Raw genomic sequence first — 14,893 nt, forward strand, 5'->3', positions numbered from 1 at the left:
GTGCCAGTACATCTGGCTAATTTTTGTATTTTTAGTAGAGATGGAGTTTTGTCATGTTGGCCAGGCTGGTCTTGAACTCCTGACCTCAAGTGATCCACCTGCCTTGGCCTCCCAAAGTACTGGGATTACAGGTGTGAGCCACTGCGCCTGGCCTCTTTATTCATATTCTTTATTTGACCTGACACTGTCATCATGTTTTCTTTTGGTTTTTTGATCGTGGTTTCATTTAATTCTTTGAACATATTTATAATGGCTACTTACAGATCATTTTCTGTGAAATCTGACGCCTGGTCCTCTCACATGGAGTTTATGTTGCCTGCTTTTTGTTGTCGTTGGATTATAGGTTATACTTTCTTGTTTCTTCCATATCTTGTAATTTTTTGTTGAAGTCTGGGCATTTTAGATAATACGTCGTAGCAACTCTGGGTGCTGGTCTCCCTGTTTTCCCACACCTGGGCTTATTACTGTTATTTGCTTCTTTATTCCTTTGTTGATTGGCTGGGGTATTTTAATGAAGTGTTCACCCCTCCCTGGAAGCTTTTGATGTTGCTCTGCAGTGACCACAGCCTTGGGCATGCACAGTTACCCTGGGATGGTTGTCATGGCTTTTATTGTCTCTCTCTGAGTACACTTTCTGTAATGCTCTGGGGCATAAATTGCTTTATAAATTGAGCCCATCACATTCAGGCTCCTTTGAATGGATAGTGTCCATGTTAGTGTTTGAGATTTGTTCTGACCCAAGCAGAGGCCCTGCTCACCTGTCTGTGTCCCCATTTCTCTCCAGCACAGCAGCTCATCTACATTCTGGCCATATTTCCAGCTGCTTTTACCACTCTCTTCCCAATTAGCTCTCACCAGAACTCTCCCTCACTGTTGCTAGGAGCACTGTTTGACTTGAAGTCAGTTTCTTTGGAGAGTTTTGGAGCACTCTGGTTCTAAATGTCTGCTTCCTCACCCCCCACCTCCCTGAGCCACAGCACTTGTGCTGTGGCTGTGGACAGTGGTGTAGCAGTCTTTGGGTGATACCCTTGCCTTAGGAGCTGAGTGCCTGGGAACTGGGGGAAGGCAGCAGCCCCAGGTCTCCTCAACTTGACTTTCTTGGTGTGGGACCCCCAGTCCTTGACCCAGGGCAGGGGTTCTCTGGGCCCAGCAGTGTCTGTCCCATGAATGGGACCTGAGTGGAAGAAAGGAGCCCATCCCTCTCGCTCACACTCACCCAGAACTCAGCCCTCAGCAACGGGTAGGTGGGGGTGGGATGTGAAATGCGGAGGTCCTTGTCCTCCAGCTGGGAGCTGAGTGGGGAGGGAGGGTGTCCTGTGTTCTTGGTTGCACTGGTCTCGAGTGGAATCTTAGCGTTACTGTTTCGAGGATGAAGAGGGGTGGGTCCTGGTTTAAAACCCATTAATTCTTGCTTCCATTCTTGGCAAATTTTTGGTAGATTTCTGGAATAAGTGTCTTTTCATTTGTTGTATGTCTTTAGAATTATTCTTAGAGACTCTAAGTGGTTATTATATAAAACAGTTTTCACCAGGCTCACAGAGAGAGGACCCATGGAGTTCCTCGTTCTGTCTTGTTGGAAGTGGAACTTCTTGAGGCTACTAATTCTTTAATGTCTTTAATTCTTGGATTTTCTTTTCTTTCTGCTTCTTCTTTTTTTTTTTTTTTTTTTTTTTTTTTGTTAAAGCCCTCGTTCTGTTTGGTAGTTAGTTGTATTAGGCCATTCTCACAGGGCTATAAAGAAATACTGGAGACTGGGTAATTCGTAAAGAAGAGAAGTTTAATTGGCTTATGGTTCTGTAGGCTGTACAGGTGTGGCGTCAGTGCCTGCTCAGTTTGTGGGGAGGCCTCAGGGAGCTTTTACTCATGGTGGAAGGCCAAGCAGGAGCAGGCACTTACCTTACGTGGCAAAAGAAGGAGCAAGAGAGTGAGCGGAGGTAGGGAGGGGTGCCACACTGTACAACAACCACATCTCCAGAGAGCTCACTGGCTATGGTGAGGACAGCACCAAGCCATGCCGAATCTGCCCCCAGGACCCAAATGCCTCCCACCAGGCCCCACCTCCAACACTGGGGATTACAGTTCAACATGAGATTTGGCAGGGACGTATATTCAAACTATATCAGTAGTGTTTGGTAAGAGTAGATATATTACTTCGGTAGAACTTGGTTGATTTCCAGCTCCAGGCTGGGAAAATTCTGAGGCTTTATATCATCTGGCCCTCCCTACCCCAACCACCTACCCCTAGGGTAGGCTCTTTCTGGGGAGACAGATCTGTGTGCTGCTGTCTCTCCAATTTCTTTGCTTGTGTGTATGTCTGAGATGAAAACCTTTAATTTCAATTCTTTGTTTACTAGGAATAAAAATAACTTTGTCAGCTGCCACCCATTTGTCAGTTCTTGTATTTTAAAATACATTGTCAAATTTAATGTTCCAGCAAATTTATGAAGTAGACAATAGCTTCATTTTTACAGAAAAAGAAACAGGCCTCTAAAGGGCTCTGCTCTTCATTGCTCTTTCTTCACTGTCCATTTCAGTAGCCACTTGTCACACGTGGCACCAAGCACTTGGAATGTGGCTTGTTCACACTGAGATGTGAGATGTGCTGTGTGTGCAAAATGCGCATTTAGTATGGAAAAAATGTAAAATATGCTGTTAATATTTTCTGTATTGATTACACACTATGATTTTATTTATGTATTTTTTTATATATATATATATATATTTACATGTATATTTATATACACACTTTTTTTATGGAGACAGAATCTCCCTCTGTCACCCAGGCTGGAGTGCAGTGGTGCGATCTCGGCTCACTGCAACTTTTGCCTCCTGGTTCAAGTGATTCTCATGCCTCAGCCTCCCAAGTAGCTGGGATAGCTGGGACTACAGACGTGCACCTCCATCCCTGGCTAATTTTTTTTTTTTTTGTATTTTTTTAGTAGAAATGGGGTTTTGCTGTGTTGGACAGGCTGGTCTCAAACTCCTGACCTCAAGTGATCCATCCGCCTCAGCCTCCCAAAGTGCTGGGATTACAGGCATGAGCCACCACACCTGGCCATACGTACTGTGATAATATTTTGGATATACTATGTGAAATAAAATGTATTGTTAAAATATGGCCTGTTAAAGTTTCATCTATTTCTCTTTACCTTTTATAAATGTAGCTACTAGAAAACCTGGAATTAGGTGTGTGCTTATACTTTCGTTGCTCAGCACGTCCTGCATAATCTCTGTTTTGCTTAAGTGGAATCTTAGCTTTCCATGATTTGGAAAAGTGTGACAATTACAAAAAGTATTGTAAAAGTCTCCAACTTTTTAGCACATCACATTTTTTTTACGCAGTAAAAAAACACTCAAAACCCATTTTATTAAAAAAAAAACACTTTAATAACATTTGTGGGTTTTTTTTTGAAAACCTATTAGTGATTTTTCATGTCCAACAATATTCAGTGAATTGGTTTTCTTGGATAGCTTTGTGTTTTTTAAGATGTTTCATTATTGAAAATGTCTAAGGTGTTTATGACAGTTATATATGAAACTTTTGTAATTTGAAATGTCAAGTCAGGAATCTTTAAAAAAGTTGTTTTAGTGTTTGAATTATTTGCATTGTATCTATTTTAACTTAGTAAAACTGACTTCAATGGACTGTTCTCATAGATGATGACTTTGACCAGTTTGATAAGCCTGGCGCGGAACGGTCGTGGAGAAGAAGAGCTGCTGATGAGGACTGGGACAGGTACGTGCCCCCTGTGCTTCACCTGACTGCCCGTGCCGATCTCTGTCATTCTAACCCTTGGCTCCCGAGGGGTCTTTACTGAACACAGCACCTTGACTACCTGGTGCTCTCTCTTGAGTGGGGCTGTCCCTCCTGGGCTAAAGTGAAGCTTCTCCATGCAGAAGGCTGACGTGGGCTCCTGTTCCAGGCCTGTGTTGTATGGAGGGCTGCCAACAGATCATAGGTCTTCTGTCCTTTTTCTTTGTTTTTGTACAGTGATGATACTGACTGTGGACACCCAGAGCCATTACTGGAGTGGCCTTGTGCCAGAGTTCCTTAAGCTCTACTTTGTACTGAATATCTGGCTACACTTTAATGTTTTTTCCATTCTAATATGTGTAGATGGTATTTCACTAATTTTAATTTTCATGTTCCTGGTTACCAGTGAAGATGAAGGTACCTGTTTAGGAATGGATGAAAATGACCTGTTTAGGAATACACACAAACACAATTTAAAAATCTACAGTAATGACAGATGGTAGTTTGATAGAGTGGTTACCTCTGGCAAGGAGTTATAATAGAGGTTAGAGATGTGTTCTGGGAGAAATACAGTGTGGGCTTAATCTGGGTGGTGGGGCTGAGAAATGTTGGTTATTCTTTATAACTTTTTTAACATCTTAAATACTGTGTTGAGAAAATGTAACAATTACTTTGAAGCTGCAGTCAATTTGAAAACAGCAGTGTCACATCTAGAAGTTTTATAGAATAATCTACCTTGAGAACTATGAGGCCCTTACAGTCCACATAAAGCTGATTGCTCTTCAGTGACTCATGCAGTGTATTAGTATTCTCCAGAGCAGCAGAACCAAAAGAATATATACAGAAAGATTCATTATGAAGGACTGGCTCGGGTGATTATGGAGACTGAGAAGTTACACGGTCTGTAGAGTGGTGTATTTCCAGTCTGGGCCCAGTGGCCTGTGAACCAGGGGAGCCAGTGATGGAAGTCCCTGTCTGAGCCTGGAGGCCTGAGAACCAGGAGCAGCCATGTCTGAGGGCAGACGATGGCTCAAGAAAAGGGTGAATTTGCCCAACTCCAACTTTTTGGGTAGTGTCTGCCCACATTGGTGAGGATGGATTTCTTTACTCAGTCTATGGATTCATCACTAATCAGCTCTGGAAGCACCCTCATGGACTTTCACAGAAATAATGTTTTGTTAGGTAGCTGGACACCTCTTGTCCCAGTCAAGCTGACGCACAAAATCAGCCAGCATGCATTCTAAAAATCAAATAGTGCTTAAAAACGAAGTGTTTCCTAGAAAAGAAATGGTCTTACTAGTAAGTACTAAAGCTAGTTTTGACTAAAAAACTGTGATGGTGAGCTGAATAAAATATTAAGTGAGTCTTTTAGTAGCTTACTCATTATTTGGAGTTCCTCTTTGAATGGTGTGTTCATATCTGTTTGTTTTTCTTTTGGATTGTTTGTCTTTTGCTTATTGATTTTAGGGACTGTTTATATTATACTTACTGGAAATTTATTTTTATTGTTTATAGATATCTCCTCCCAGTCTGTGGCATGTGTTTCCTTAAAAAATAGTCTTTAACTAGATTTTTGAAAAGAATACAGTCAAGTGTATAATATTTTTCCTTATAGTTTTTTATTCTTTTTATTAAAACATGAAAGAAATGTATTTGGAAACTCTTTTCAGACTTCCAAGAAAGTTGTAAGAATAATACAGAAACTCCCACTTAACCTTCTCTTACACTCATGAGGTGCTTTTTGTCAACTGATGTTGTTATTTTAATTCTTTACATACATGGATATACTGTATATGTAAAATTTTCTTTCCTGTACTATTTGACAGTAGGTTGCAGGCGTCATGCCATTTCCGAATGCTTCAGTATTGTTTAGCATGTATTTTCCCCAAAACAGGAACTTTCACTTATATAAATATGGTATAATTTTTAAAGTCAGGAAGTTTATCAAACATCCAGTTCTATATATGTGAGGTTTGTTGTTGTTGTTATTTTGGGGACAGGGTGTTTCTCTGTCATGCAGGTGGAGTGTAGTGGCGTGATCATAGCAAGCAGGAACTCCTGGGCTCAAGTGATGCTCCTGCCTTGGCCTCCCAGAATGCTGGGGTTACAGGCATGACCTGCCTAGTTCTATTTTTTTGTTCTAGCACACTCTGCCTAGTTCTATTTTTTGTTCTACAGTGGTTATTCAGATTTTTGTCAGTAATACTCCTACCTTGGCCTCCCAGAGTGCTGGAATTGGCGTGAGCTAGTGTGCCCTACCCAGTTTTAATTTTTTATTCTACAGTGGTTATTCAGAATGTTTTCAGTTGTCTCAATAATTTCCTTTATACTCCCCAAAAGAATTTTTTGTTCTGGTTCAAGATTCAATGCAGGATCATACATAGCGTTTTTCTTTCATTGTTTCTTTTTTTTTTTTTTTTTTTTTTGAGACGGAGTCTCGCTCTGTCGCCCAGGCTGGAGTACAGTGGTCAGATCTCGGCTCACTGCAAGCTCTGCCTCCTGGGTTCACGCCATTCTCCTGCCTCAGCCTCCCGAGTAGCCGGGACTACAGGCGCCGCCACCTCGCCCGGCTAGTTTTTTTGTATTTTTTAGTAGAGACGGGGTTTCACCGTGTTATCCAGGATGGTCTCGATCTCCTGACCTCGTGATCCGCCCGTCTCGGCCTCCCAAAGTGCTGGGATTACAGGCTTGAGCCACCGCACCCGGCCTCATTGTTTCTTAATGTGGAAGAATTTTGTAGCCTGTCTTTTATGACGTTGACAGGCCATTTATTTTGGGTTTGTTGGTGTTCCGTCGTGACTGACTGTAGGCTGTGCCTTGTGGTCAAGGGTAGGTGATGTGCGGTCTCCTGAGTGCCCACTTCAGGAGGCGCAGGAAATTGGTTTGTGCTTTTTGTCCTTAAGAAATTCTTCCCTAACTTGTATTCTGGGTATCTCCTGCATGTGTCTATGATAGTTAATTTTTTTTTTAAATAGATACACAGTCTGCCTGAAATTGATTAAATTGATTGATTTTTAAGTTACTAACAAGTTCAAGCATATGTGAAAACAGACTAGTACAATGAACCCAGTGCACCATTCTCCAGTTTCACCAGTTATCAGCATGTAGCCAATCTCTTAACCATACTCTGCAACCCCCTCAAAATTTCCAGAATATATTTTTCTAAAAAATAAAGGATTTACAAATACAGCCACAATAGTTATTGTATCTTAAAAAATTCCTTATTATGTAAATATCTTAGTGTGTAAATTTCCGATTCTCTTATATTTGTGTGTGTGTCTATGTATATGTATGTAGATGCACATGTGTATATCTCCATACATATGTATACACACTTATTTTAAATGTATGTATGAGTATACTGTTACTTTCCCAGTTTGGATATGTGTCTGTGTGCTTTTTTGTGGTTGAATTGGGCCCACATGGTCATTGATGGTTGTCTTTCAAGTGTTGTTTCATATACAGGTTCTCCCCCATCTTATTTTAGTTCCATGCAATTTTTTGTTGAAGAAACAGGGTAGTGTGTCTTCTAGAATTTTCCTTTTGCTGATTGCACTCCCTGAGGTGTTTTTAGCGTGCCCTTTAACTGCTGGTGTTTTATGTGAGTTAATAGAACTCGAAGTGGATGGGATTCAGGTTTGAACTTGGGGGAGGGGCCGGGGTGTGGCAGTATAGTAAGTATTGCTTCGTTCCTCATCGGAAGCTACTTGGGGGCACGTGGTGATACCTCCCCTTTTCCTGTTACCTATGGTACTAGTACACTATTATAGTACCTAATAGTACTGTAAACCAGTTGGTTCTTCTGAGCTAGAGATTACTTAGAAAAGACAGGGTGATTGAGTCTTCCCTGTTGTTTACCACGTTTCAAACTAAGAAGTCAGCCCTAGCATCTTGCAGGGATGAGTTTTGTTTTTGAATCATTTTGAAATCATAGATTTAAATGTTGGGTTGTGTTGAATCCATTGTAGTTTAGTATCTTTATTGGTGGTTACATTGCCTGATATTTGCTGAATTGGAATTTCTTCAGGTTGGCTCCTGTGTCCATTTGACATGACTTTAGACGTCTTTGGCAGCTGTCTTGCTTTCTGCTATGATGAAACTTGTTTTGGTCATGGTGTGAGACAGTTCTAGTTTTTATTGTTTACCTTATTATGAATAGTAGTTGTCTCAGTGTTGTTTGTGAACCAACTCTTCCTTTTTTTTTTGAGACGGAGTCTCCCTCTGCCGCCCAGGCTGGAGTGCAGTGGCCGGATCTCAGCTCACTGCAAGCTCCGCCTCCCGGGTTCACGCCATTCTCCTGCCTCAGCCTCCCGAGTAGCCGGGACTACGGGCGCCTGCCACCGCGCCCGGCTAGTTTTTTTGTATTTTTTTAGTAGAGACGGGGTTTCACCGTGTTAGCCAGGATGGTCTCGATCTCCTGACCTCGTGATCCGCCCGTCTCGGCCTCCCAAAGTGCTGGGATTACAGGCTTGAGCCACCGCGCCCGGCCGAAACTCTTCCTTTTTTTATTGTCTTCAATGACATGTTTGCATCTATGAAGAGTTTGCCACATGTATTTCTTTTTTGATGTTTTAAACATAAGACAGCCTCCCTGTGTGCTGCATGACACAGAGAGAGACACTTCGAAGTTGAGCAGAGTGGGTCAGGAATTACTATGGTAAGTTTTTCTGCCGTGCTGTGCTGGTGGTGGTGGTTGGAAGAATATGATGTCATTGCTGAACCAACACCTGAAATTGTGTTTTTTTGTTTTTTTTTTAAAAGAATGTCTCGTGCCCAGGTAAGAAAGAGATGGCACACTCAAAAAGTTGTTTTTGTTTGTTTGTGTTTGTTTTTTTGAGACAGAGTCTGCTCTGGAGTGCAGTGGTGCGATATCAGCTCACTGCAACCTCTACCTCCCAGGTTCAAGCGATTCTCATGCCTCAGTCTCCCGAGTAGCTGGGATTACAGGCATGTGCTACTGTGCCTGGCTAATTTTTATATTTTTAGTAGAGAAGGGATTTCGCCGTGTTGGCCAGGCTGGTCTTGAACTCTCCTGGCCTCAGGTGATCCAATCGCCTCAGCCTGCCAAAGTGTTGAGAATACAAGATTACGGGCGTGAGCTACCACGCCCGGCCCAAAAAGTTTTAACTGAAGAAATTTAATGAAGGGTCTATTTACAGGGCAGGGTTAAAGAACTAATGAGTTCACTTCCATCCAGGGAGTACCAGTTCCTACCCCGGCCTTGTGGGAAGTGAAGGCTGTTCGGGGAGGGATACTATAGTCTCTATCCCTTCAGGTGAGAAGGGAGGGGCCCATCTTTCTCCTCCTACTTGGTGACATTATGTTGGTGCCTCGCAATGGGCGATTCCATCTGGAAGCCAGAGGTTAGGACAGGCTGTGCCAGCTGCTCCTGGAGGACACAATCCAGGCACAGAGCAGGCAGGTAAGACGGAGAGCAGACTAGAGTGGGGAGGACCCAGAGACTACAGCCCCATGTACAGTGGTCAAGTTCACTTCTGGTTTTGAAAGGCTGTAGCCCAGTGATTAACAACAAATACTTGTTTCCTGAAAAATGTCTTTGAGGATAACTTCTGTTTCTAAGTAAAAATATACTTGCTTTCAAAGAGCTCATTGTCTATAAGCTTTAATAAGAAATGTCTGCTGGAAAGGTTGTTCATACTCAAGTAGTGATTACTGGTGGAATCTTTAGGGAGCTCTAGAATTGAACACAGGAAGCCTCTTCAGCCCAGTGTTTGTTTGATTTCCTAGAACACTTACTGCTACTGCCAGCCAGAGTGACTGCTCGCCCCTTTGAAACTGCCAGATGGAGACCAGTCATTTCCATTAGTTCATTGTTGTTTTTGGCAAGAGTGGATGTAGTTTTACATATGTAATACATTATTCCTTATATATACATCCTTTGTGAGGGTCCAGCTTTACAATGACAAGAAGAAAAGTACATGTAGTTTCTGTGGGGTGTGTGCATAGTAGTTAGGACTTGGATTCTCTCACTGGTGTCACCACTTCCTAGCTGGGTGACCTTGGGCAAATTAGCATCTTAGTGTTTCTGTTTTCACATTTAAAAAATGGCAACAGTGTAAGTGTCTACCTGAGAGGGTTATTATGTCAATGAAAAGCTCGTGTATGTGGAACTTGTCAAGTGGTGCCTGGCACAGAAGTGTGCTGAGCAGATGCTGTGGCTTGCTGGGGCTGCTGTTTATACTTGCTGTTGTTCTGTACTGAGTCCCACTGTCTCCCATCCTGTTTCTCACTCGTCATGAAACAAGTACTGGTCTTCATTTTCTCTGCTTATTTTATAGTTGATAAACTTACTTTTTAAAAATGTTTTTGTTTAGAAAAATTAGGTAGTTATTAAAGGTTGATTTATTTCTGTGTGCTTGTCAGCAAAAGGCATACTTTCTAGATCTTTGCTTGTATAATTACTGACACCTGTTTTTATGATTTTGTCAGTTTGCCCTGGGAAACTGGCATCACATTCCATTTTTAGTCACTTAAGGTGATGCTATAGATCAGTGCCTGTCTTCAAAGAGGTGCTTGTGTGTTTTTGGTTATCTGGAATCAAATTTCAAATGGGGTTATTGTAAATATTATTGACTAGACAGCATTGTTTTCTCCCTGCCTCTGGAGGGTAGTTGGAACACTGAAGATACAAAAATTGTATTTGATAGATGATAGTGGTTTTAAAATGTTGAAAGAAGCTGTATGTTATTTTTGTATAACCATCGTATAGGAGTCTGTGAAAGGTTGCTTTTCAAGGGCTGTTCTTGTCCTGCATCTGTCACTGCTGTGTGACTTTAGGCAGGTTATTTCATGTCTTGTCCTTATTTTCTTTATTTGTAAAGTGAGGTTATAGGACTTTTTGGAGGATAACTTAAAATAACAAAGTCTTTAGTGCATGAATTAAATGATTTGTCAGGTTGTTTTTAGTTCTAAAAGGCATTATATAGAAACATGCATTTCATTATAACTCCATATATGGATTCCTGGAGATTATAGTATTCTGCAGAGTGGCATGCTAAAAATAAACATGATTTTTTGGGTAAAATCATGGTTTTGCTGATTTCTCAAAACCTATAGAATTTTGTAACCAGAGCCCCCTTAAAAAATAAAGTGGCAATTCTAATAAGAATATTGATGCAGTTAAATCTCCATGAGTATTTGCACCTAGAACTAAAGTCCATCTAATTGTATTTCCTCTTTGTACATTTCTCTATGTTGGCTTTTAGTGATACTTGCTTCCAAGAGATTGGTTTCCCCAGAATTAAAAACATAATCCAGTGGTAGCCATTTTTATCAACTAAAAACATCTTGTTTCCAATAAATGCAGTGGAAAATGTTTTCAGCTTTTTTATTTGCTAAGGGTTTCTGTTTTAATTGTAGAAATAGGGAGAAAGCCTGCTTCTAATCATTTAAAACAGAAGTATGCTGGGAAAAATTGCAAATCACTGATAGGACATCCATGTTATACAAAGCTAATTCCCTTAGTTACTGTGATTTGATTTTATGTTCTCATTCGGTTTTAAAATTTATTTTTTTCGCTTTCTGTTGGTTTGATGAATGTCAAACTGTCTCTAGTGGTTTTGGTTTTGATCTTCCTAATTAATTATATTGTGTATCTTTTCCTTCTTCATTAAGGTTTTTAAAGATAGGAGAAAGCTTAGATATGACTTACTATATTCCAGTTTCTGCTTTTACTGATTATTCAACAGGCCCAAGAGATTAAAATCCCGTATTAAGGTGCAAAACTAAGATGAGAAGTATAGTGAGGCACTACTTATAGCAAAGCCTCCCCATACTTAAAAGGTAAAATGTTCTCTGTGCATTCGAAAATACATTTTTATTATTAATAAAGAAAAAGGAAAGTATAGCAAACTTAATGTAAAGGTATCCGAGCTGGCCGGGAGTGGTGGCTCACGCCTGTAATCCCAGCATTTTGGGAGGCCAAGGCAGGCGGATCATGAGGTCCGAAGTTTGAGACCAGTCTCACCAACATGGTGAAACCTCGTCTCTACTAAAGATACAAAAAATTAGCTGGGCATGATGGCGCATGCCTGTAATCCCAGCTACTTGAGAGGCTGAGGCAGGAGAATTGCTTGAACCTGGGAGGCAGAGGTTACAGTCAGCCGAGATCGCACCATTGTACTCCATCCTGGGCGACTGGGTTGAGGCTTTGTCTCAAAAAAAAAAAAAAAAAAAAAAAGGTACCTGAGCTGTAGAGTTCTTGGTAAATTCCCAAGTGACCTACAGACTTGCAAGTCTTAATGGGAATAATCATTGACATGTCTCTTTTTTTCTCCCAAGTGAACTTGAAGATGATTTACTTGGAGAAGATTTACTATCTGGCAAAAAGGTAAGAAGTTTGTGTCCCGAGATGAAATAATAGTCATTTAATTGTACTTAACATATAGCAGTAATCACTATACATGGGTTTCATTACTGGAAAGTTGGGTATAGATAAAAATTTTGTAAACTGAATTATTTTTTAAGTGCACAAGGAATTGACTGTTTATTAGTAAATTCTCTGGTAACTATAACTCAAGAAATAAATCCTTGAAGATTAGTTCCTACTTTGTCCAAGGCATTTTAGCAGTTACTGGATTATGACAGCGTTAACATAAAGTTGTGCCTTGCCATAACAGAAGGTAACATTTGGAGGTTAATATTTTGCATACTTGTTCTGGATGTCACTTTTTGGAGGCATTCAGAGATAAGTTTAAAGGTAAACATACTCAAATATAATAAACATTAAAATAAATAGAAGTCTAAAACCTAATGTAGGTTTTTCTAAATCTTTTTGATGAAGTAAAAATTTTGTGTATCTATTTATATATATTGTGGGTGTGTATATATATACACAGTATATATATGTATATATACACTGTAATTCAGTTTACGAAATATATATACACACACACACAGAACCCTACCAGTATATTTCGGACATTATAAAACATGTAAAAGTAGAAATGTAAAGCAAGAAAGTGAAATACTACATTTTTAAAATTTTATTAACTGTTTAAAAACACTTCCTGTTCTCATTATCAAGATAGTTTAGGCTTAATTTTTTTGTTTTTTTGAGACAGAGTCTCGCTTTGTTGCCCAGGCTGGAGTACTGTGGCACGATCTCCGCTCACTGCAAGCCCCGCCTCCTGGGTTCACGCCATTCTCCTGCCTCAACCTCACGAGTAGCTGGGACTACAGGCGCCTGCCACCACGCCAGGCTAATTTTTTGTATTTTTAGTAGAGACAGGGTTTCACTATGTTAGCCAGGATGGTCTCGATCTCCTGACCTTGTGAGCCACCCGCCTTGGCCTCTCAAAGTGCTGGGATTACAGATGTGAGCCACTGCGCCCGGCCTCAAGCTATTATTCTTTTAGGTTAAAATTTATCAATAATATTAGTGGTATAAATCTGTATTTCAAGAAGTGCGGTAAGTTCACATCTTTTGACTGATTTATCACATCTTAATAGATTTCCCTTTTAATCTCATTTGTGATACAGTTAAGATCTCTTATTAGAAGTACCAGGCCGGGCGTGGTCCCAGCAGTTTGGGAGGGTGAGGCGGGTGGATCATGAGGTCAAGAGATGGAGACCATCTTGGCCAACGTGGTGAAACCCTGTCTCTACTAAAAATACAAAAATTAGCCAAGTATGGTGGTGCATGCCTGTAGTCTGCTGGGCGTGGTCCCAGCAGTTTGGGAGGCTGAGGCAGGAGAATTGCTTGAACCTGGGAGGTGGAGACTGCAGTGAGCCGAGATTGCACCACTGCACTCCAGCCTGGTGACAGAGTGAGACTTCATCTCAAAAAAAAAAAAAAAGTGACCAGTTTTGCCATTTTCTTGTAACTTACTATATTGCATTATTAGCATTTTCTTTAATGCGTGAATGTGTTTTAGAATTCTTTTAAAGCCACTTTGCATTCTGTGTTATTACTGCATCATCAGCCTGCAGGTGGCCTGGCTTTGACCTCACCCAACTTTCCTTCCTTTAGATGGCTCTGTCATCACTTCTAACACAGAGTTAGTGTGCTTAGTTGTAAATCCACCTGATTCAATACGAGTAAACGGAAATGCATCCGTATCAGTTGACGTGAGAGCCTTGTGAGAGAGCCTCGTGTTTGGTCTGTGTTGTAGTGTGATGTCTGGAGTAGGGGTGGGATGCTCAGTCCTTCTTTGTCATGGTCACTGGGCGAAAAGGCTCCTGTTTTTATCCTGTATGGGGGAATTATTTTGCACACTCTTTGAGGTGCTCTCACTTGTATTTTTGTACCTAAAGTGGCTACTTTTTTCTTTGTATTTAAGATGCTTTAATGGAGAATAACAATTAGATGTTAAAAGGTTTAAATGTAGTAAAATACTTTGACATGAAGTTAGATTTCTATCTCTAGGCAAGCCTCATATCACGGTTTGCCCTGTGTTTCTTTCCAGAAAGCTGTAATAATTCCCTTTTAATACACGTGACCTCCTCTCATAAAAGCTTTGGGGTCAGGACTGTTATCAGTAAAGATGGAGAAATACTATTTGGTTTGGACTGTAATGCTGACTGTTCTGGGGAAAGTCATCCTACTTTTCTCAGTTGAGTTGATTGTCGTAAGTTGCTCACATTGGGCTGGAACTGGAGCAAGCCCAGTGACAGTGCATTGCGACATCTCAGTGGCAGGGTTGCATCTGTTTTGGACATTTTGGAAGTGTGTTTACTTTGGAACAGGAGATGTGTCTCTCTCATTTCCTCTTTATTCTTTCCTAACATAAAATAAATGCTTTGTACCTTATAGGAAACAAGGCATTGAAAATACATAAAAAAAGAAAGCCTGAAAAATATGTAAACAGTCGTGACTAACATTTTGTCACCTGTCTTTTGTTCTTTTCCCATGTGTTTTTAAATACGACCGAAATATAAGCCGAGTGTGGTGGCTCACGCCTGTAATCCCAGCACTTTGGGAGGCTGAGGCAGGTGGACCACCTGAGGTCAGGAGTTGGAGACCAGCCTGGCCAGCATGGTGAAACCCCGTCTCTGCTAACAATACAAAAATTAGCCGGGCATGGTGCACGCACCTGAAGTCCCAGTTACTCGAGAGGCTTACTTGAACCTGGAAGGTGGAGGTTGCAGCGCTCCTGCGGTTGCACGCCACTGCACTCT

At 40.9% G+C, this 14,893-nt stretch overlaps 1 protein-coding gene across 10 annotated transcripts in view; it reads left to right on the forward strand.

The window, feature by feature from the left end:
- Positions 1–14,893, forward strand: part of RBM33 (RNA binding motif protein 33) — a 134,490-nt gene that overhangs the window by 17,252 nt on the left and 102,345 nt on the right. For all 10 annotated transcript variants that reach the window (XM_015135358.3, XM_015135359.3, XM_015135364.3 and 7 more), the window contains exons 2-3: positions 3,658–3,736; positions 12,056–12,104. In XM_015135358.3, the coding sequence (XP_014990844.3) occupies positions 3,658–3,736; positions 12,056–12,104 (128 nt within the window). The remainder of the gene's footprint in view (positions 1–3,657; positions 3,737–12,055; positions 12,105–14,893) is intronic.

Source organism: Macaca mulatta, chromosome 3, assembly GCF_049350105.2.
Source record: "Macaca mulatta isolate MMU2019108-1 chromosome 3, T2T-MMU8v2.0, whole genome shotgun sequence".
NCBI lineage: Eukaryota > Metazoa > Chordata > Mammalia > Primates > Cercopithecidae > Macaca > Macaca mulatta.